This window comes from Bos mutus, chromosome 20 (genome assembly GCF_027580195.1).
Source record: "Bos mutus isolate GX-2022 chromosome 20, NWIPB_WYAK_1.1, whole genome shotgun sequence".
Classification (NCBI taxonomy): Eukaryota; Metazoa; Chordata; class Mammalia; order Artiodactyla; family Bovidae; genus Bos; species Bos mutus.
The window spans coordinates 29022846-29045529 of NC_091636.1; the positions used below are offsets into that span (position 1 = coordinate 29022846).

General features: G+C 42.2%; 1 protein-coding gene across 2 annotated transcripts in view; it reads left to right on the plus strand.

Moving 5' to 3' along the window:
- PTCD2 (pentatricopeptide repeat domain 2) overlaps positions 1-22684 on the plus strand; it is a 32086-nt gene that overhangs the window by 5446 nt on the left and 3956 nt on the right. The window contains exons 4-9 of one of the 2 annotated variants that reach the window (XM_005889337.2): positions 4040-4157; positions 8610-8688; positions 9100-9191; positions 11371-11484; positions 14982-15056; positions 22238-22351. In XM_005889337.2, coding sequence (XP_005889399.1) covers positions 4040-4157; positions 8610-8688; positions 9100-9191; positions 11371-11484; positions 14982-15056; positions 22238-22351 — 592 coding nt within the window. The remainder of the gene's footprint in view (positions 1-4039; positions 4158-8609; positions 8689-9099; positions 9192-11370; positions 11485-14981; positions 15057-22237; positions 22352-22684) is intronic. The other variant, XM_070357583.1, reaches the window with a different exon arrangement.

The window sequence follows — 22684 nt, forward strand, 5'->3', positions numbered from 1 at the left end:
TGCTCTGTTTGTTCTCATACTGACCAGTCTTTCTTTCCCCTGATCTCATCTGCTCTCCTGGGTCCACTGCCTGGTGTCTCGCATCCCAGCCTTCCTCTCTCTGTCCCTATTACCTGTGTCTTAGTTCAGGCCTCACTCCTCTCACTTGGACACTTCAGTGGACTCCTGACTAGCCTCACTACTCTGGGCTTGTGTTTCTTTACTGTCTCTGAGCTGTCATCAACTTTCCCATGTCAGAAGGAACTCATGTGTAATCACAATCTGCTCTTAGGAAACCCAGCAAAGGTGTCTCCTGGGACCAGGATGTCACCAAACCAACAGGCTTTATTTCTAAAAATGATTCATTGCTGCTTTTCACCATTCTTTAAAGATACATTTCTATACATGGACCTGCACTTGTACTGTACAGAGAAAAATACGAGTTACTCGTATAGAGAATATGTAAGAATATACACCCTAAGTTAACCACAGTTCTTTGGAAATTATACACTATATATATTTTTTGTTTGTTTAAATGTGTACTTTTCTGATTTCTCAAACTTGTCTATAAGAGACATGAATTACACAAATTTCATTGAAAATTTGGAAAACACAAGAAATATACTACACATTCTGCGGTTTTGATTGTCTCCTGCTGCATAACCAACCCCAACAGAACTTAATAACTTAAAATGACCACTTATTATTTCTCACAATCGAGTGAATGAGAAACTGCGCTGGCCTCAGCTGGGCGGCTCTCACAGTGTCGGCTGAAGTCCCCTGTGCACTGCAGTCAGCTGTAGTGGGCCGAGCTGGGAGGTCCAAGAAGGCTTCCTTGGCCCTTCTGACGCATCAGTGTCCCTACGCCTGCCCCCGCCCCGCCCTGGTAGTACCCGAGTCCAGCGGAGAGGCACTGACACACAGCTGCAGGCCCGCAGAGCGGCCCAGCACTGGCACGTACTTTCGTTCCACCCCGTTCTCCTGCTCAGGGCAAGTTAGCCACCCCTGATTCATGCGGAAAGGGAAACAATTCTACCTGCGGATGGATGGAGCAGTATGCATGAGGAGTTGATGGCAGCCATCCTTGGGGCCTAACACATCCAAGAAACCACTGTTAATATTTTGATATGTCTTCCCACCAATTTTTTTTTTCATGCAAAGATTTTGCAGTTTTGGTAGGGTTTATTTTACATAGTTGTGGCTATTACTGTGTATATAACATGATATTTTGTTTTCTAGTTGGCATTGTAGCATAAATGTTTTTGCTTGTTAACACTCTAGGAATCATATTTTCATGACTATACACTAGTCCATTATAGGTTAGGTATTTTAATTAACTGTGCCCCTACTGTTGAATGTCTAAATCATTTCTGATTTTTCACCAGGATAAATAGTGCTATGATGAGCAAACTCTATGTGCAAAGCTTTGTTTTGGGGACCAGAAGACATGAACCTTTTAAAGCTTGTCAATACAAACTGCCAGATTATTTTCCAAAAGGGATTATGCTAATTCATAGTCACAGTGTATCTGCAAACCTACATCTGCTATTTCAGTTTCGTAAAGCTGAATCATTTGAGACCCTCTGGCTCCTTTTACTCTCAGTTTTCTTTTTACTAGCCAAAGCTATCAGATGTTTACAAGAGCAACAAAATAGGGTAACATTCTCAACACTCTTTCCACTCTTGTTTTTGGCGTAGTGTGTGACTCATAATCCCTTTATTGACGCTGGTAACTCTCTGCCCAGTTGCTGTCCTTTCCCTCTGTCTGTGGACAGCTGGATGAGTTGGGGGGTGTGGGGGTCCACGACCTCACCAACCTCTTTTCTTTCTTTCTGAGACAGGCTGCCCCTCGTTGGGGAAGAAGAGCAATGAGCTGGAACATGAGCTCCTTATTGAGCCAAAAACAAGGAGCCACTGAATCTCCTCCTGGTTTTGACCATGTGCTGTTTGGTTTATAGGGGATCTTAGATCCTTGAACTTGAACCTCTCTTGTCAAGAGGAGGTGACATATTACCTCTGTGACTTTCTAGCACTTTCATTAGTGTGAATACCATTTAAGTTGGGAAACTTTTCATTTTAGTTTTGTTGTTAATCTGATACACATCTCTCTTGAGACTATTTACTGAAATACATTGATTATTTAAAGATATTTTCTTCAGCATGCCTTACATTTTATAAGAGGTAACGTATGTGGAAGACTTACTGTGTGCCAGGCATATCATCTCATTTGAACCTCACAAAAACTCTTTGAGTCCTTTTCTTATCTCCATTTTACAGATGAGGAAACTGAGGTACAATGTGGTTAATTTGCTCATAGTGACACAGTAGGTAGAACAGCTGGGATGTGAAATGTTATTTTGGAATCAAGAGTCTAAAAGTCCTTAATCACTAACTATACTGCCTTTTGGGAGAAGGCAATGGCAACCCACTCTAGTACTCTTGCCTAGAAAATCTCACAGGCAGAGGAGCCTGGTAGGCTGCAGTCCATGGGGTCACTAAGAGTCGGACAAGACTGAGCTACTTCACTTTGACTTTTCACTTTCATGCATTGGAGAAGGAAATGGCAACCCACTCCAGTGTTCTTGCCTGGGGAATCCCAGGGATGGGGGAGCCTGGTGGGCTGCCATCTATGGGGTCGTACAGAGTCGGACACGACTGAAGCAACTTAGCAGCAGTAGCAGCATACTGCCTTTTAATATTTATTTCTTCCTTCCTCTAGCTTTATTGAGGTTCAGATGACATATATGAATTACACATTTTTAAGGTATACAGCTTGATGTTTTAGTGTGCATTGGTGCTTAGTCGTTCAGTTGTGTCAGGCTCTTTGTGGCCCTGTAGATTGTAGCTTATCAGGCTCCTCTGTCCATGGGATTTTCCAGGTGAGAATACTGGAGTGGGTTGCCATTTCCTCCTCAAGGGGATCTTCCTGACCCAGGGATTGAACCCACATTTCCTGTGTCTCCTGCATTGCAGGTGGATTCTTTACCTGCTAAGCCATTGGGGAAGCCCCTGATGTTTTGATATGATAAGTTAATTCATAACAACTGTACATGAAACAATGAGTATTTTTATAACTTTTATAATTGGATTATGAAATGTATCTTTAAAGGTACAGTCATCATTCTCTTTGGTAGCATATATGTTTAGAATGGACTATCCATAATGCTATTATGACTTTCCTCAGTGATTTCAGCAGAAGGTTAAAAAATATTCTGTTTGTTAAAAATCAGAGCTTTTCCCCATGGTATCTGGGATTCAGTCACATAATGAATGAATCTTCCTAAAATCTGATTTACGTGTAATCATGAGTTACTTGTTTCGTCACCAGATTGTCTTCCCGGTGTCTAAAGCAGAAAGAGTTGGTTCTTGAAAGGAAAGCTATGTGAGCAACTTTCAGTTCTGCAGTTCTAACTGGCAGACTGGCTACTTGTAGAAATCCCAGGCCACATACATATAAAACATCACTGTCTTTGAAATTAGCCATCTTCTAAAACTAAAATTTCAAAGCTGCATTTAATTTGTTTGGCTAGGTGATTATAGTTCACATATAACTTTCCCTGAGTCAAGAAAAAAGGAGAGATAGGTCTAGATTTAAAATTGCATCTATTGGTTGCTGCCGTCCTATATGGGGGTAAAGCCAGATGTGAGGGGGATGGAGCATCACCCCACTCCTTTCCTTGTTCCTCTCCAGGAGCACAGAAAGAGACGGTGCCATCCTGATGGGTTTACAGATGCAAGACCCCTGCTAGTCCCTGACATACGCTCACACTCAGTCCTAGCAGGTTGCTGGTAAATTTGGGAGGATGATTAAAATCTGTATTTTACTTCTTTTAACTTCGAGTATGTGGTGGGACTCTAACGAACCTTGTCTGATTATTTAAATGCCTAATATGCTTTCCAGGATTTTCTGGTCATCTTTAATTCTGTGCTTTCCCCTCCAGACTGTGAGAGCACTGCATTCTTTGCTGCGTCCCCAGCACCTAGCAGAGTGCGTGCCGTAGTTTGTCTGGCCTTTTCCCCAGTCCCACCGTTTGCCTCACTGAATTATTTTGATTGCCAGGTACCATGCAGAGAACAGGAACATCACTTTGGGAGAGTACAAGTTTGGACCGCTTTTCGTGAGGTTGTGCTATGAGCTGGATCTTGAGGACTCTGCAGTGGAGCTCATCAAAGACCAGGTTACTGTCTCCCAGTGGCTGTCCCTGCCACCGTGATTTCCTTGTGCTGAGGAGGGGGTGTTTTCAGTGATGTTAGGAAGGGCAGCTGTTCTGTACACATTATTCCTGGGTTAGATTTTCAGAGAAAGGCTACTAGGTTGAGGGAACGAGCTCTTCCCTGCGTTTTTAAGGTGTCCTTGGAGTCACTGCCTATGGAGAGGTATAGGTTTCTTTGTCCAGAGGTGAGAACAGGTGTGGAAGAGGTGCAGGTACAGATTACAAGGTATCTCCCTCCTTGGATGTATGTCCACCGGGACCGACATCCCCTCCTTTGAGGAGCGTTCAGTTGGGACAGTTTGAGGCGGCTGCCTTTTCCGTTCTTCCCCTGTGCTTCTCTCCTGTTTTTGTATTTTCACTTCTGGCTGAAGGCTATGTTGACAAGTGGTTTTCTGTTTTCAGAATTTCTGCTTTCACATAATCTGATTTACTTTTCCTAAAAGCAAAAGTAACAGTAATTATTTTTGTAATTATGCACTGAATATTTACCCTGTCCTCATTATTGTGCTTAAGCAGTCTACATATTTCATTTCATTTGTCTTCCACAATTACCCTGACCAGGTCAGTTCAGTTCAGTTCAGTCGCTCAGTCGTGTCCGACTCTTTGTGACCCCATGAATCGCAGCACGCCAGGCCTCCCTATCCATCACCAACTCCCGGAGTTCACTCAGACTAACGTCCATCGAGTCAGTGATGCTATTCAGCCATCTCATCCTCTGTCGTCCCCTTCTCCTCCTGCCCCCAATCCCTCCCAGCATCAGAGTCTTTTCCAATGAGTCAACTCTTTGCATGAGGTGGCCAAAGTACTGGAGTTTCAGCTTTAGCATCATTCTTTCCAAAGAAATCCCAGGGCTGATCTCCTTCAGAAGGGACTGGTTGGATCTCCTTGCAGTCCAAGGGACTCTCAAGAGTCTTCTCCAACACCACAGTTCAAAAGCATCAATTCTTCAGCGCTCAGCTTTCTTCACAGTCCAACTCTCACATCATGACCACAGGAAAAACCATAGCCTTGACTAGACGGACCTTTGTTGGCAAAGTAATGTCTCTGCTTTTGAATATGCTATCTAGGTTGGTCATAACTTTCCTTCCAAGGAGTAAGCGTCTTTTAATTTCATGGTTGCAGTCACCATCTCCAGTGATTTTGGAGCCCCCAAAAATAAAGTCTGACACTGTTTCCACTGTTTCCCCATCTATTTCCCATGAAGTGATGGGACTGGATGCCATGATCTTCGTTTTCTGAATGTTGAGCTTTAAGCCAACTTTTTCACTCTCCATTTCCACTTTCATCAAGAGGCTTTTTAGTTCCTCTTCATTTTCTGCCATAAGGGTGGTGTCATCTACATATCTGAGGTTATTGATATTTCTCCGGCAATCTTGATTCCAGCTTGTGTTTCTTCCAGCCCAGCGTTGCTCATGATGTACTCTGCATAGAAGTTAAATAAGCAGGGTGACAATATACAGCCTTGACGTACTCCTTTTCCTATTTGGAACCAGTCTGTTGTTCCATGTCCAGTTCTAACTGTTGCTTCCTGACCTGCATCCAGATTTCTCAAGAGGCAGGTCAGGTGGTCTGGTATTCCCATCTCTTTCAGAATTTTCCACAGTTTATTGTGATCCACACAGTCAAAGGCTTTGGCATAGTCAATAAAGCAGAAATAGATGTTCTTCTGGAACTCTCTTGCTTTTTCCATGATCCAGCGGATGTTGGCAATTTGATCTCTGATTCCTCTGCCTTTTCTAAAACCAGCTTGAACATCAGCAAGTTCACGGTTCACATATTGCTGAAGCCTGGCTTGGCTGTAGGCAGTATTATTATTTCTTTTTTATATGAACTCAGAGATATTATAAATCCATCCATGGTCAGAAACATTTATTAAATTAGGGGACTAGGGCTGGCCTCCTGGGACATTTTAATAATTTTAGGAATCTCTATGACTAGGTTGTCCTTTTGCCTCTCACTTTTTTTCATATAAAGTTGCTATCCATGGAGGAATGTTAACTCTTAGCTTGTCTCTATTTAAAGGACCACAGGTATTAAAAAGATGACCATAATATATTACTAAGCTGAGAAGAGGTGGCTTCAGAACAGTATGGATTAGTTTGAACCTATTTTTTCCTAAAAGGATAAATATACATACCATATTTACATTATAGTGTATATGTTTTAAAAATTTAGATGGATATACATTAAACTGCTGTTTTCGGGGGAAGAATTAGATGAAATCCTCACTTTTTACTTTATATATTTTATATTATTTGACTATTTTATAATAAGCATATGTTACTGTTGTTATTAAAATTAAAGCAAAGTTTCACTGTAATAAATCAGAGCCATGAGTATAACAATGAAACCAAAAGAAAATGGAAGTAAAGTGTTTTTCTTTTTAACCTACCTGCTGCTGCTGCTAAGTCGCTTCAGTCATGTCTGATTCTGTGTGACCCCATAGACGGCAGCCCACCAGGCTCCCCTGTCCCTGGGATTCTCTGGGCAAGAACACTGGAGTGGGTTGCCATTTCCTTCTCCAATGGATGAGAGTGAAAAGTGAAAGTGAAGTCACTCAGTCGTGTCGGACTCTTAGCGACCCCATGGGCTGCAGCCTACCAGGCTCCTCCGTCCATGGGATTTTCTAGGCAAGAGTACTGGGTGCCATCGCCTTCTCCATAACCTACCTGAGTATGAAGCATTCATGAATGTGTTTAAGTTTCCTGCTGCTGCTGCTAAGTCGCTTCAGTCATGTCCGACTCTGTGGGACCCCATAGACGGCAGCCCACCAGTCTCCCCCGTCCCTGGGATTCTCCAGGCAAGAACACCAGAGTGGGTTGCCATTTCCTTCTCCAGCGCACAAAAGCGAAAAGTGAAAGTGAAGTCGCTCAGTCGTGTCCGGCTCTTAGAGACCCCATGGACTGCAGCCCACCAGGCTCCTCTGCCCATGGGATTTTCCAGGCAAGAGTACTGGAGTGGGGTGCCATTGCCTTCTCCTAAGCTTCCTAGAGCAGTAGAATTAACTGAATCTGAGTCACGTGCCATAAAGCCTAATCCTGCTTCCACCTGCCTTATGTTCCCCACCCAGAACCCTGCAGTGCTGCCAGGGAGGTAGCCACGACCCACAGGTACCCATGTACACGGAGCCCTTGGACTGTGGCTAGTTCACACATACATGTGCTGCAGTATAAAGTACATGATGGATTTTAAATCCATTATGACATAAAATGGAGAATGACATAAAAAGGAGAATGGAAAGTATCTCACTAATAATGTTTTGTATTGATTACATGTTGCAGTTTTGGATTTAGTGGGTTAAGTAACATTATTAAATCTGATTTCATATCTTTATTTTTACTTTTTTAAATGAAAGTACTTGAAAATTTAGAGTCACATACATGGCTCACACTTGAGACTTGCTTTCTCCGTATGGACAGGGCTGCTCTGGTGACTTCCCACCCCACTTATCATAGAACTCAGAGCCCTGACCATGCCCTCAGGGGCCCTTCGTGGTATTTCAGGTCCTGCCCCTCTCCGCCTTGCTCACTGCACTCTGGACCTTCTGTTCTTTCTCAGACATGTCAGGCCCATGGCCTCAGCCTGGAATGCTCTATATAGCATCACTTCATTGAGGTCTCCTTGTCTCAGAGAGCCTTCCTGACCACTTCTCATCTTTTCTGTCCCTTATCCTGTTCCATTGTTCTTCATGGCCTCTACTGATAACCTGGAATTTTATTTTTAATTTTTTGCTTGTTTTATTCACTTGTTCATTGTCTCCTCTCCCAGGATGTAAGCCCCCGTAGACAATAAGCCCTCCTAGAGTTTAGGGCAGGGTCTTTGTCTTGTCCATCATTTCTTTAGTCTCAGTGCCTAGAATAGGGTCTGGCTAATTGGTTCTCAAAAAATAACAGACTGGCACAGGACATTTAATGGTGTATTTGAATAGCATGTGTCACATTATCATGGCATTAAAAATGCTGAGAACCACTGTCTCAGTGAAGTATTTCATAAAGTAAATAATCAACTCTGTACTGTTTGCCAAAAGAGGATGATAGTTGTGCAAGCCTGTCCTGCCTCTGTCCTCAAGCACACTTCCAGCTGCCATTTCACGTTAATATGCTGCCACCCAGGTTCCAGGACCATCCCCACCAGGGTTGATCAGCCTGGTTCTTTTCCTCTAAGCTTGGCAGAGCCACGCTACATAAAGACGTTCTTCACTGCATTTCTGAAACCTGGAGATCTCTTGCCATGTCTCTTGCCTCTTGTTCACTGTGCCCACTGCCAAAGGCATGATGCCCAAAGAGTGGGCAGTACTTAAATTTTTTTGCTAAATGAAGTTTGTACAAAAGCAAGTCCTAGACAGAGAAGATGCAGTGTAAGTATTCTCTTAATAATTTTAACTTTTAACCAAACTGTATTGTTTTTCTTCAATAGCATTTACAAGGTTTCTTCTCAGACTCCACATCATTCAATATTTTGATGGATATGTTATTTATCAAAGGCAAATATAGAAGTAAGTATCACAATTTATGTTTGCTGAAAAATTCTGTCTTTGCAGGTAAAGCAATTAGGATAAACAATAGGCCATGTAAAAATGACCCTTATATTCCTGATAAGTGGCTGAATTATGGAGACCCCATTCTTTAAATGCGGCTACCATGCTGCATCATGTCATGACTTAAACACCCCGGTTTTTACTTATGCTGCAGTGAAAATAGGTTTAAAATAATAGTTCTTCCTGTATAATTTGATAATTTATTTTACAATTTAGTTAACTATTAAATGACTTTGAAAGTTTTTATTGTGCTGAAGCATACTTTTCAATACATGGGGCTAAACAGATTGAACTCTGGGAGTCAAAGTAGAGGACTCTGAACTTACTTAATGCATTTAACACTGGCGGTCCACTCCTGGCTCTTGGCAGGTGCATTGGAAGTACTGATTGAGATGAAAAACCAAGATCTGAAGTTCAACAAAGATACCTATGTCCTTGCTTTTGCAATTTGCTACAAACTGGTAAGACTGTCTTCCCTAAACTTTTAGAGCATTTTGGGTTGTGTTTGACAGAGGATTTAATTTTTTCTTCCCCCTCTACAAATAAAATTCGGTTCCTCTGAAGTCTGTTTTCCATCTGGTGCAGATATTTCCATTTTAAATATGTTCATTTTTAGAAAAACCAAGTTAGCCATGCCAGACAGTCCTATCATGGGAAAAGCAATTTTATCACCTTTCAGTCTTCTCTGGCATTTGTGCAGATAATGAGAGCAAGAAGCAGTGTGCTGGGTTCAAGCTCTGCTGGAGAGTCGGTCCTCTTGCTCACACTGGACATCACCAGGCCAGTCGTGTCTGGCCCTCTCCCCTGGAAGTCTTGGCATCCTTCAGGGATAACTCAAGGGCTGCTTCTTCCTCATCTGTGAATTCTTCTGTGATCACTAAGTTGGAAGTGACGTCTAGCTCTTGTGGTATCCCTTGATTGTGCTCTGTTTGTAGTCACAGACATGGCACTCGTAACACTGCCTGATACACCAAGTAGACGCACAGTTCATCCCCATAGAGGGTAGACTCCTGAAGCACCATATAGCCAGCACCGAACAGTGTCTGGTTCACAGCTGATCTTTAATAAATGTATGTGACATTAAAATAAATTCTTCGATAATAGAGAGCATGACATAGATCCCTATTCTCATCACTATATCAGGATTGTTTCTAGCACATAGACTATTTCTTTATTACTTATTGAATGCACAAATGGTAACTGAAATACTACAGTGACCCAGGTTCTGTGCATTATTGTACACATTCTTGCTGTTTTAAACAAAAACTCCTTATACTGAAAATGAAGGAACACTAAGCAAGGCAGAATATGGGTATTGAAAAATTCCCTGAAAAATAAAGCAGTATCAACTTTCCAAAGCAAGAGGGGCAGCTGGTTTCAGGGAAAAGAAACCAACCTGGAAACTGAACATCGTGAACTCTAGTCTCAACTTTAGCAAGAACTGGTTTTGAAATTACTTACCTCATTTGTGAAATGAAGTGTTTGGATTCAGGAGTCAGCAAGCTTTTTCTTTAAAAGGCCAGATAGTTAATATTTTAGACTTTGGGGCTCTGCCACTTATGGTCTCTGTCACATCATCATCTTTAGTTTTACAAACCTTTTAAAAAAACGTAAGAGCCAGTCTTAGCCATAGCTGGCTTTGGCCCCAGGGTCATAGTTTGCTGACTGCCAGATTGTTAGACGATCCTTTCCAACTCCACAACTTTATGATCTGTGAATCAGAGGCCAGTGCAACACACACTTGAGCATCACTTCCTCAGCACTGTGACACCCAGCTTCCTGCCCTTCTCTGAGATGCCTCCCTGAGTATGTACTGAAGTGGAGAGAACTGAACTCTACTGCTTATGAAGGGCCAGAGGACTTTTCCAAGAATAACCTCATTTCATTCAGTGGGGAGACGAGTTGAAACACTGGTCAGCCATTGCAGACTGCAAGTCAATCCTGGGAGCTCTCCTTTCTCTTTAAATTCAGGTGTTCCTTTAGGGTTTGAGTTGTGAATCACGTCATGGCACACACACGTCGGCACAGAGCTGACGCTGCTGTCGTAAGCCTCACCCACCCACAACACGAAGGAAGAGGATTGTCTCGCCACTGCTGCCCGCTAGTTTGTGTATCGCTTATGTTGTTAGGTTGTTTGGGTTCTGTTTTCTTGGGATTCTTTCATGATTTACATTCAAAAAAGTTTTCATGTTTCCAAACATTTGACTTAAGATGGATATTTTTGGATTGGAAACCTCCTCGGGAAAAGTTCTGTGTGATGCTGAGCTTTACTCTGTCCTCTAACGTGGCTGAAGCAGGCTGACTCTTCACGCTTGTCTGCTCTGGTACCTGTGTCTGAAAACCAGCCTGCCTGGATGAAAAGTAATCCGAATGTTTGCTGGGAGAGCAGCCCCCAATCAGAGAAACTGGCAAAGAGCTAAAAATGGAGTTCATTTAGATTTGAACTGCTAATGTGTAGCTAACTGAGCCTGTTTACAAATAGTAAACGGAGAGCTTGATATGGAGCTCAGTCTTTTAAGTGGCTTCAGAGGCTCCAGGAAGTTCTTCCAAAAGGAAATCGGGAACACTGAGCACCACTAATCAACTTACTAAACTTAAAGGTTTGCAACATTTATTTATCAAACAATCCTGTCTTCCCAGAATAGCCCTGAATCTTTTCAAATCTGTACCACATTAAGAGAAGAAGCCCTAATCAAAGGAGAAATCCTCCCCAGGAGAGCATCCTGTTTTGCAGTGGCATTAGCTCTGAACCAGGTGAGGCTGTGGGGTATACACAAATGAACTGGGGGTGGGCAAGCTTGGCTACTCTCGGGTGTTCCTGCTTTTATTTCTTTATCCCTCTGACTCTCATAGAGAAAAGTCCCCATAAGGAGACCAGTGCCTTTGGTGCCATGGCAACCTGCATCCATACCTCATAAGGAGACCAGTGCCTGTGGTGCCATGGCAACCTGCATCCATACCTCTGCCTCCAGAGAGCATTTTCATTTACAGCTGAGGGCCTAACATGCGCTGCTGTTCACATGGGACTAGGGGGAATCCTGTGGAAAATCAGTGAGGGAGGCTGCACTCGGAGAACTTTCTCAAGTAATTAAAGTTTAAAATTCAGATGATTCATTTGCTACGTAATGTGCTCAGAGAACAGTTTTAAATCCAAGGCTGTCCATAGTGTGTCTTCTAAAAAATTCTTCAGGGGAACACTATGCCTTGCGTTCCTGGTATTTAAAGTTATTTGTCTTTTTTTTTTTTTTTTTTGGTTTTTTTGTTGTACCTAAACTACAGTTTTGTCAGATATAAAATTGTGAAGTGATATTTCCTTTCCTGGAGGTTTTCTTTGGCATTGTTCTCTCTTCTAGAGTGGAATGTTGCCATGGAGAAATCTGAGGCCTGCCTGATTTTTTTTTTCCACTTCTGAGTGACCTGATCTTGTTCATTTTTCTCATTTTTGACCTTTATATCCATGGAAACATGTTTTCATTGGGATTTCTTCATCTGTTCTTTTCTTTTTCTTTTTGTTGCTGTAATCCTTTCTTTCTTTTCCCCCCTCATATTGTCTATAGATAGATCACATGCTGGTTCCTTTTTGGTTATTCATCATTGAAGAACAAACGTTTCTCTTAGATCAGACATCTTTGGAAGACTCATGTCAGAAGAAACCTGAGCCATGCTGCCGTGGTCTTGGGTAGCAGGCGTTTTCTTTATGTGTGGAGTTTTCTATACTGGCTTTGTTTCTATACTGGCTTTGTTTCTGCCTGGCCAGTGGGAATAGGCATGGAGGTGACTCTGAATGGAAAGTCTCTTCCCTACTGCTGCTGGAAGTGACATGCCGTTTCCTGCTAATATGGGTGATCTGTGTAAATTCTTTTTCTTTTTTTTTTTACTTTATTTTTTAAAATTAATCTATTTTTTATTGAAGGATAATTGCTTTACAGAATTTTGCTGTTTTCTGTGAAACCTCAACATGAATCAGCCGTAGATATACATAAATCCCCTCCCTTTTGAAGCTTCCTCCCATCTCCCGCCCCATCCCACCCCTCTAGGTTAATACAGAGCCCCCGTTTGAGTTTCCTGAGCCATACAGCAAATTCCCGTTGGTTATCTATTTTATATATGGTAATGTAAGTTTCCATGTTACTCTTTCCCTGCATCTCACTCTCTCCTCCCCTCTCCCCATGTCCATAAGTCTATCTCTATGTCTGTTTCTCCATTGTTACCCTGTAAGTAAATTCTTCAGTACCATTTTTCTAGATTCCATATATATGTGTTAGACTATGATATTTATCTTTCTGACTTACTCTGTATAATAGGTTCTAGGTTCATTCACCTCATTAGAACTGACTCAAATGGGTTCCTTTTTATGGCTGAGTAATATTCCATTGTGTATCTATACAACTTCTTTATCCGTTCATCTGTTGATGGACATCTAGGTTGCTTCCATGTTCTAGCTATTGCAAATAGTGCTGCAGTGAACAATGGGATACATGTGTCTCTTTCAATTTTGGTTTCCTCAGGGTATATCCCCAGGAGTGGGATTGCTGGGTCATATGGTGGTTTTATTGCTAGTTTTTTAAGGAATCTCCATACCATCTTCCATGGAGAAGGCAATGGCAACCCACTCCAGTACTCTTGTCTGGAAAATCCCACGGACTGAGGAGCCTGGTGGGCTGCAGTCCATGGGGTTGCTAAGAGTCGGACATGACTGAGCGACTTCACTTTGACTTTTCACTTTCATACATTGGAGAAGGAAATGGCAACCCACTCCAGTGTTCTTGCCTGGAGAAGCCCAGGGACGGGGGAGCCTGGTGGGCTGCCGTCTATGGGGTTGCACAGAGTCGGACACGACTGAAGCGACTTAGCAGTAGCAGTAGCATGCCATCTTCCATAGTGGCTGTATCAATTTAGATTCCCACCAACAGTGCAAGAGTGTTCCCTTTTCTCCACACCCTCTCCAGCATTTCTTATTTGTAGACTTTTTGATGAGGGCCATTGTGACCCATGTGAGGTGATATCTCATTGTAATTTTGATTTGCATTTCTCTAATAATGAGCGATGTTGAGCATCTTTTCATGTGTTTGTTAGCCATCTGTATGTCTTCTTTGGAGAAACATCTGTTTAAATCTTTTTCCCACTTTTTGATTGGGTTGTTTGTTTTTCTGGTATTGAGTTGTATGAGCTGCTTGTATATTTTGGAAATTAATCCTTTGTCAGTTGTTTCATTTGCTATTATTTTCTCCCATTCGGAGGGCTGTCTTTTCACCTGGCTTATAGTTTCCTTTGCTGTGCAAAAGCTTTCATGTTTAATCAGGTCCCACTTGTTTACTTTTGTTTTTATTTCCATTACTCTAGGAGGCGGGTCATAGAGGATCTTGCTGTGATTTATGTCATCGAGTGTCCTGCCTATGTTTTCCTCTAAGAGTTTTATAGTTTCTGGTCTTACATTTAGGTCTTTAATCCATTTTGAGTTTATCTTTGTGTATGGTGTCAGGAAGTGTTCTAATTTCATTCTTTTACACATAGCTGTCTAGTTTTCCCAGCACCATTTACTGAAGAGGCTGACTTTGCCCCATTGTATATTCTTGTCTCCTTTGTCAAAAATAAGGTACCTACAGGTGCATGGGTTTATTTCTAAGTTTTCTATCTTATTCCATTGATCTGTGTAAATTCTTAATTAGCCTCACATCTGCCATCAAAAGGATCCAGAGATGTCGTTACTAGTCCTAAACTCTCCTACCACCATTGTAAAGAGAAAGTGAGTACTTCCGGCTGTGCCCCCACTTTTGAGGACAACTCTGCACTTCTTCTGGGCAATGCAGCCATGTCCTCCTCTTACTGCTCCGTCCAGAGCTCACCCAAGCTCCAGCTCCAATGTTTTTGGCAATGCAAACTTCTTCTTTGGTTTGAGGTTTCTGCTATGTTCTAATTAGGCTAAAAATGGGTTTGCATTTCTATTTCTCAAAGTTGCTTTTTTTTTTTTTGAGAGCTCATTCCAATGAGAGAGGGGACATGCCAACTTTATGCCTCCATCCTAAAAAGTGGAAGTCAAGCAGGTTGTTAAAACATTAAGAAATATGCCACAGTAGGAAACATTTTACAGAATGTTCATTTTTGATTACTAGAAAACATTCTTTTCTCTGTGGACTTCAGAACCCTGGGGCACCATGGATAGGACTATCATGACATCTTTAAATCATCTTTATTACAGCAGAGTAATGTTTATATGACTTGAGGGTCTGACTTGTTTTTCTTCCTTCTAGAACCAGGTGGCAAAAGCTATATCCATTTTTTCTCAAATCATGAACCCAGAAAGCATAATCTGCACTAATTTAAATGTAAGTAACTTCTTTATGGTTAAAGTAAGGCTTGAAATGTAATAAAAGGGTTTTTTTTTGGGGCGGGGGGGGGGTCTGTGTACAACAAATGACTTTTGATCTCCCAAGGTCTTTATTCATTCTGTTCATTTGTCAATCACCGTGTGAAAGTTATAGTAGAGCCCTGTGAAAGGAGTCAGCACGAGCTTCCGGGGGTTTAGAAATAGGTGGGAAACACAGACATGCTCATCAGAAGAGCTGGCTAAATGCTTCAGGTGTAACACAGGACTACAGAAGGCTGTTGATTTAGAGAGACGGGGGATGGGCTCTGCGGTCTCTTCACTGAGACTCTAAGAAAAGCCTGCGTGTGACTACCTCCTATCCATGGTACCCGGCTCATGGAGCCAGCATATCCACAGTGCATAAAGTGGTGTCTAACATGGTAAACAATAAATGCTCGCTGTTCTCATTCTTACTTTGCCAGCCTGCCGTGGCCTGTCTACCCAGTGAGTCATCCTCACCTTCTTGGGGCAATGAAAAGACTAAGAGACTCTCCTGCCGTTAAAGACACACACAGCACCCACTCAGCGAGGCCCTGCTGAGGCCCTGCTCATATGCTGACTACGTTTGTGTTGTGGGGAGTTGAAAAGAGAGCCCCTAGAACTTACAGTCTCCTGAAACATCAAGGGACCAAGATGAGGAAAACATTGTCAGAAGAGCAGAAATGTGTGAACACCAAGATGCCATGAGCTGGGATAGCAGGTCCTAGCCAGAGTGGTGTTCCAGGCTGGGGAGGGAAGGGCCAGCCAGCAGGAGCTAAAGCCTGGGGAGGAGAGAGGTGCTGAGTAGATTGGGAAGGAGGACAGGGCTGTGGGCTGGAGGGGTGGAGGGAAGGGCATTCTCTGTTGGGAGATTAATTTTGTTGAGGGTTCTAGTTTGCAAGTTAGTTAGTTCTCCTAGCTCTGATTCCTTAGTCAAAGGTACTTAACCTCTATGAATCCCATTTTTCCTTTTGTCTGAAATAACACTAGTAATAATACCTTCTTTCATTATGAGAATTGAATAAATAATGCATATAAAGTAATTAGCACAGCACAGTTAGTGCATGGCATGTAGTCAGTGTTCAGTGATGTTTGCTAATACCAGTAGTATTTGTTTAAAATGACATATGTTAAATAAAAAGGATTATTTATTTGCAATGAATCCTAGGACCTATGAATAGGAATTGGGCAGAATTCCAAGCTTCCATGCTTTTAGTTCTGCTCATAATTACCCTCAAATGTCACCCCCAGACCCGTGCCCAGATGACTTTCAAGAAAAGGACTAGATAAGCCTTTATGGTAAATTTTGGGTAACAAGTTCCAGCAAGAAGTCTGAGATAAGAAGACCGTATATCTGACCTCATATTTACTTTTCAGAATGCTTACACAGGAGGGAAAGATGAACCTAGGGAACCAGAAAGATGGAGACAGTGATAGCAGAGAACCTGCCTGGAAAAAAGAGAAAGGTGGGTTTAGAAGGGAAGAGACTAAATATTAGAAAAATACCCTAACAGAGATCTTGTGGTTGGCAAAGGGCATGAGCCCCGAGCAGGGATGAGTGTCAGTGCTCAGTTAAGAGCTCATCTGTAAAACCTGGTAATGGATCTGATATAAACTGATGAACGTCATAAGAAAGGGAGAAAGAGGTCCCAGAAATGAGTTTACAAGGCATCAGTGGTGAAGCAGAAGAAGCGTCAGGAAAAGGCAAGGAAGGAATAGCAGCAGGGTGTTGAAGCCTAAGGGTGCTGACAGCCCGACGTGCCGTCACCTCCTGCAGGCAGGCCCTGGCCCAAGACAGGGCACCGGAGCAGAAACTGTGGGCCAGCCTGTGAAGCTCTCGGCTGAAGCAGATCTGGGAGTCCAAGATGGCAAGGTCCAGAGTCCAGAATCCCAGGTCATTTGAGCCAATAAGTGCAGCAGACTAGGAAGCCAGATCTTTCAGCAGACATATATGTGATTTTTTTTTTCCTTCTCTGCTTACTACCAGATGTGAATGGCTCTCAGTCTCTGAGTAAATATCTGCTTCTGAGAGAGAGTGCCTGCGCTGCAGATGCACTCATCTCATGACTGGAGAGCCACAGAACTGCTAGGACTCCAGGTGGTTCACAGCATCAGGTGGGAAAGAAACCCAGGACAGTGTGAGAGAGAAGGTTTACGTGGATTGTTAGTAGCCTTTCCTAGAGTTGAAGTTAGTGTGGGGAGATCATTAAGGGTTGGTGAGAAATGGGAGTGAGCTTGGCAGAATTTTCGTTTATTTTAGCTAAGGTACCATGCTAGGTACTTACATCTATTGGTTTACTTTATAGAACGTTGTTAGAACAGTATTCCTCCATATTATACATGTGGAAAATGAAGATTCAAAGGGTAAGGACGTTACCTAGGTTCTTCTTGCAGCTAATTAAACAAATCTGTTTGACTACAAAGCCTAGGGTTTCCCCACCACTCCAGACCTACAGAGATTAGCACTGTGTGCCTTTTATCTAGGATTGGAGCTAACTGCTCCTCCTGCATAAGGAAGGGAACACAGGACTGGATTTTAAAAAATGAAATCTGCTGTTGGTACATATATTCCATGTCCTTGAGTTTACATTCCTCATCTGTTCAATCGTTGGCTCACTCTCACAGTTGCTAGGAGACTCTAGTAATGATTTTTTTCCCCCAAATGAGAAAGGCGTGGTAGAAATAAAACACAAGTCTGCCAAGAGCTAAAGTGTCCGTCTCAGTCGGAAGAGAAATCCAGAGCATGGTAGGGAGTGCGATCGTGAGCCAGGGCAGCCCAGCAGCTCCTCCTGGGGGAGCTAGCGGGCAGGGGAGACAGCCAATAAATGCGCCAAGAAACCTTGAATTGATCTTGAAAATGAATCATCCCCTCCATGAACTGGGTCATGGTATTATCCACTGTCCAGACACTTAGAGAGTTTTCTTGTTTAAAAATTGTCACTCAGGCAATTCTTCCAAATGTCCTTTGTAAATTTCTCCTATTTCAATATAAGCCTGCTTCCTCTTCTTGGGGATGGTGAAAAGAGATGGTTGCCATTCTCATGTTTAGGAATCTTTCAGATTTTGGGTCTCTGGTATTAGAGCACGGAGAAGGCAATGGCACCCCACTCCAGTGTTCTTGCCTGGAGAATCCCGGGGACGGGGGAGCCTGGTAGGCTGCCGTCTATTGGGTCGGACAGAGTCGGACACGACTGAAGTGACTTAGCAGCAGCAGCAGCGGCAGCTATTAGAACAGGTCTTTAAAAAATAATTTATTTGGCCCTAGCTTCTCCAAGGCTGAGTCATCTACTTAGAATCCATAAGGGCGATTTGTTAATTATTCAGAAATGGAAACCTGACAAGTAGGCTGAACAGAGAGTCTGTTCAGTGAGTATCAGCAGAAATAAATGATGTTGTTTTTTTTTTTCCTGATCTTTAAAAATTCATGCCTTAGACTAAAATCTTTTCTTGCTGCCAGTTGGAATTTGAACTTACTTAATTCTTCCTCCTCAACCTAATTTTCTTTTCATTGAAATTGCTCCTGCTGCTGATGCAGCCCAGAGGACCTGGTTTCCCATTTCCCAGCTCGTGCTCGTTTCACACAGAACTGACGGAGCACGTGATCTCACCGAGGCACATGCGTGCTAACCCTGACCTTCCGTCTGAATTTAAACTCAACGATCCCAAAAGAACCATAGCCCCCTCTGGAGCGTTGCTGCTCAATGTCAGAGGACTGCTTTTCCCTTCCAAATATGTCTGAAAATAGCAGAGGCCAACAAAGGGGAGTTTTCCACCAATTTTATTTGAATTCTAATCATTTCTGTAGAAATCTACATCCATTTTGGAACTGAATTACTCTGCAGGGGAATTTCCAAGGGGTCAGTTTCACTGCTTTTATCATTTATCTAACCCAAGTGAATGTTTTAATGTTTGTTTCTCTGCTCACGAAGGCCACCCTAAAGTCCTAGCTCAGGTGGGAAGTCTCCTAGGCTGCCCAAGTAGGAAAGGAGGCAGGACCTATTATAATTTCTTATAAAACCCTTTGTGGCATCATCTCACTTAATATGCTTAAGAATCACATTTGATTGGAAGCAAGGCAGACTCTAAAGGTAACAAAAGTCTATACAAATAAGAGGCTTTCCTTTTCTTCCAAGTAGAAAACCAGAGGTGGTCGCTGTCGGTCTGGTATGACATTCCATAATGTCATCAGGGACCTGGCCTCTTTGTGTATTTCCACACCACCATCCTAAGCACATGACTTCCATCCATTGCATCTATCCCAGCAAGAAGTAGGAGAATGCAGGAGGACAGGGAAGTTGGTCCCTTATTGTAAAGCAGTTATCCTCCAAAAAGAAAAAAGGATGCTTTCCCAAATGTCTCACCCAACAACTTGTACTAACATGTTACTAGCAGGAGCTTAATCCCATGGTCACATCTAGTCGCACACAAACCTGAGAGATACAGTTTTGAGTTCTATACATGACGGCATCAGTTACCAAAAAAAAGGAAAATGGATACTGGTTAGAAAATTAGCAATCTCTACCACACTATGCTGTTCTACTTCAAATATAGCAAACTTGAAAAAAGAAATGCAAATTTCTGCATGTTGAGGACTTCTGTTCCCTTTTTTGGTCAAAGGTGTCCAGTGTTAACATTGTTAAATGTTAAATGTTAAACTTGTTAACATTTCTTGAGGTCTCAGAAAATCAGAGGGGCGGGAACTGTTCTAGGAGTAGTTTTACTTAACCAAAATTCCCCCTGCTCCTTGCTAATTCAATTTTCCTAGCCCTTTGTTTGAAATCTATAAGATGAAAGCAAAGCACTGTACCCTGATTTAGCTTTTCTAATTGTACCCTGAGACTTCAGTTTGAGACAAGCTTCTAGCTCTAAATTTTCTCTCTGCCTTTCATCAGTAACTGCCTCATCTATGTTGCCCTTCATCAATACAGTTCAAGGTACTGAACCTCACTCTTGAAATCCCTGTTGAATCAGAGGTAGCTGCTGGAGGCAAGAGAGAAACTGGGAAAGAACAGCTGAAATCTTCCAGATGCGTATCATTGATAAGTATCTAGCATGAGCTCCAGGAGGTTTACCCTTGCAAATTGCTCGGGGACCTACACTCCCTTTCTCATTTCTCATTGAGGGTTTGCTCGGTGCCAGGCACTGCAGATGTAGTATCAACAAGATAGACTTGTCTTTGCCTTTCACATGACAGACCACTGCTAACCAAATTGGGATTGGCTTTTATTAACAAAACTGTTTAAGAACTATTAAGACTTGGAGATTTTACTCCACTTCCAAGCTAGTAAGTCAACCTGCCACAGTTTCCCAGATGCTGGTAGAGAACACGAGACACCAAGAGATGAAGGATGGTTTACTACTCACAGCAAGAGCAGCGGCCAGAGGATGAGCATTTTTGCTGCAGTTTCTTGAGCCCAGTTCCCACAGAGCAACATGAAGAGGTCCATACGTCTCTTGCACACACAGGGGTTTATGTTTTAAGAGAGGAACCATGAACTTGGAAAACTCAAATCTTTTAAAATGGGCAGTAAGTGTACCTGCCCTCAGCTTTGCATTAAATACTGTCTGTCTTCCCACGCTGCTGGTTGTACAAAGATCCTTGAAAATACAGTCTGGACTAAAGGCAGTGCTTCCACCTGACTCTGAGAAACCCCGGAGTGTTCTCTCCTGACGAAGAATTCTGCCTGTGTTCTGAACACTGAACTTAAATCAGGTCCTTTGGAGCTGGCTACTTGAGGTCATTTCATTCTGTTCCGTAGAACCAAAAATAACGCCTCATCCTGACTGTATGCTCCGCAAGCATACAATATTATAAAATGGACTAGTAAGAAAATAAAATGGACTAGTAAGAAAATTTAGCTAGTTTTGTATAAAAACGGAACATCTCTTCCAGAAAATCTCTTTCCTAAAGATAGAGAGCCTTAAAAATGTTTATACCTTTTGATTTTATAATGTCACTTATGGGAATCAAGTCTAAGAAAGTAACAATTTTTTTAAAATATCTGAACATTTATTGATAAAGATGGTATTGCTCTATTTGATGCATTATTTATATAATGGATTGCTATGCATTCATCATTAAAAAATGAGGTTTTATTTTTTTCTAAAACTTTCTGATGCTATGAGAAAGTATTCATTTCATAATAATTGATCAAAAAGCAGAATTGGAGAAATTAATAGATTTGGAGGATAATAGATGAGATTATAAACAATGGTTAACATTAGTTGGTGAATTCTGAATTATTCTCATTTTCTTTCAACTTTACTGTATTCTTCAAATTACACCAATGAACATTGGTAATGGGGTACAGCGGAAATGTGTTCTTTTTTTTCCAGTATGTTAATTGTATATGATGGAAAGTAGTTAGTGGTATCATTTTGAAAGCCAAGCACAGTACCAAGTTTGATAACTATAATATAAATAGGAGGGCCTCATTAAGACTTTAATCAGCTTCCACTTTATGCTTGAACAATCACTATGCTTGCAATTTCCTAACCAAAAAAATTAAAAAGGTAAAGGTATCTTTTGCCCCAGAGCCAGTCTTATGAGATTATCTGATTGTCATATTCTCTGACTCCAGAGGAAACAGGAGGAAGAAACTAATAGTAATGTTTACTGAGGACCTCCTGTGTGTTGATGTTTAATGTTCACAATAACACAAAATGTGAGCTGTAAAGGGATTCTCCTCATTTTACAAAAAAAGGTATTGAAAGATCGAACACCTGGCAGGAGTCACTGAGCTGTAACTGCAGAGCCAGGTGTGGGTCCAACCCAAGTGTGTCAGACCCCAGGGTCCCTGTTCTCACCATTTCTGCCTTGTGACAAGTTCCAAAGCTGTGGTGTTCTCATTAGCTATTGGAAAACATGTTTTTTGGCTGGTGGGCATTCATTCAAAGCACTTTTGAACCTGTGCACACAAATGATGTGGAAATAGCATGAAAAGCATAGGGTTTCATGCTGCTGCTGCTGCTGCTAAGTCACTTCAGTCATGTCCGACTCTGTGCGACCCCATAGACGGCAGCCCACCAGGCTCCCCCGTCCCTGGGATTCTCCAGGCAAGAACACTGGAGTGGGCTGCCATTTCCTTCTCTCACAGGGTGCATTTCTCAGTGCTGATTACAGACTCAGTTTTGTTTCTCTTGTTTCTTCTTTTTATTCAGATTATGATCCATATCCAGTCAAATATGTTGAAAACTCTAATAGACATATTAAAGGATGCCACAGAGGGAAATCTATCAAGATTTGTGAAAAGACATGTATTCTCAGAAGAAGTGGTAAGTGTGCGGTTTCTGCAGGACTCAGGTGAAGGAGCAGGAGCACTCTCAGAGGCTCACTTGGTGCCTTAACCCTGCAGGCCGCCTCCTTACAGAGCCTGGGAAATCCGGCCACCTCTCTGTCGTTCCTGCTGTAAGACTTCCCCATGTGCATGTAAAGACTTCCCCTCTAACACGACATGTCCTCTGAAATTCTAGGAAAACTCGTTTCTTCTGCATTGTTTGTTTCCCCACACTGTGTTCATGGGTGTCAGCTCTTTTTTTGGTTTTCTTTTTCCTTTCTCCTCAAGCATCCAGTTCCTTCTCCCTATTCCTTACTCTCAGCTGATGACC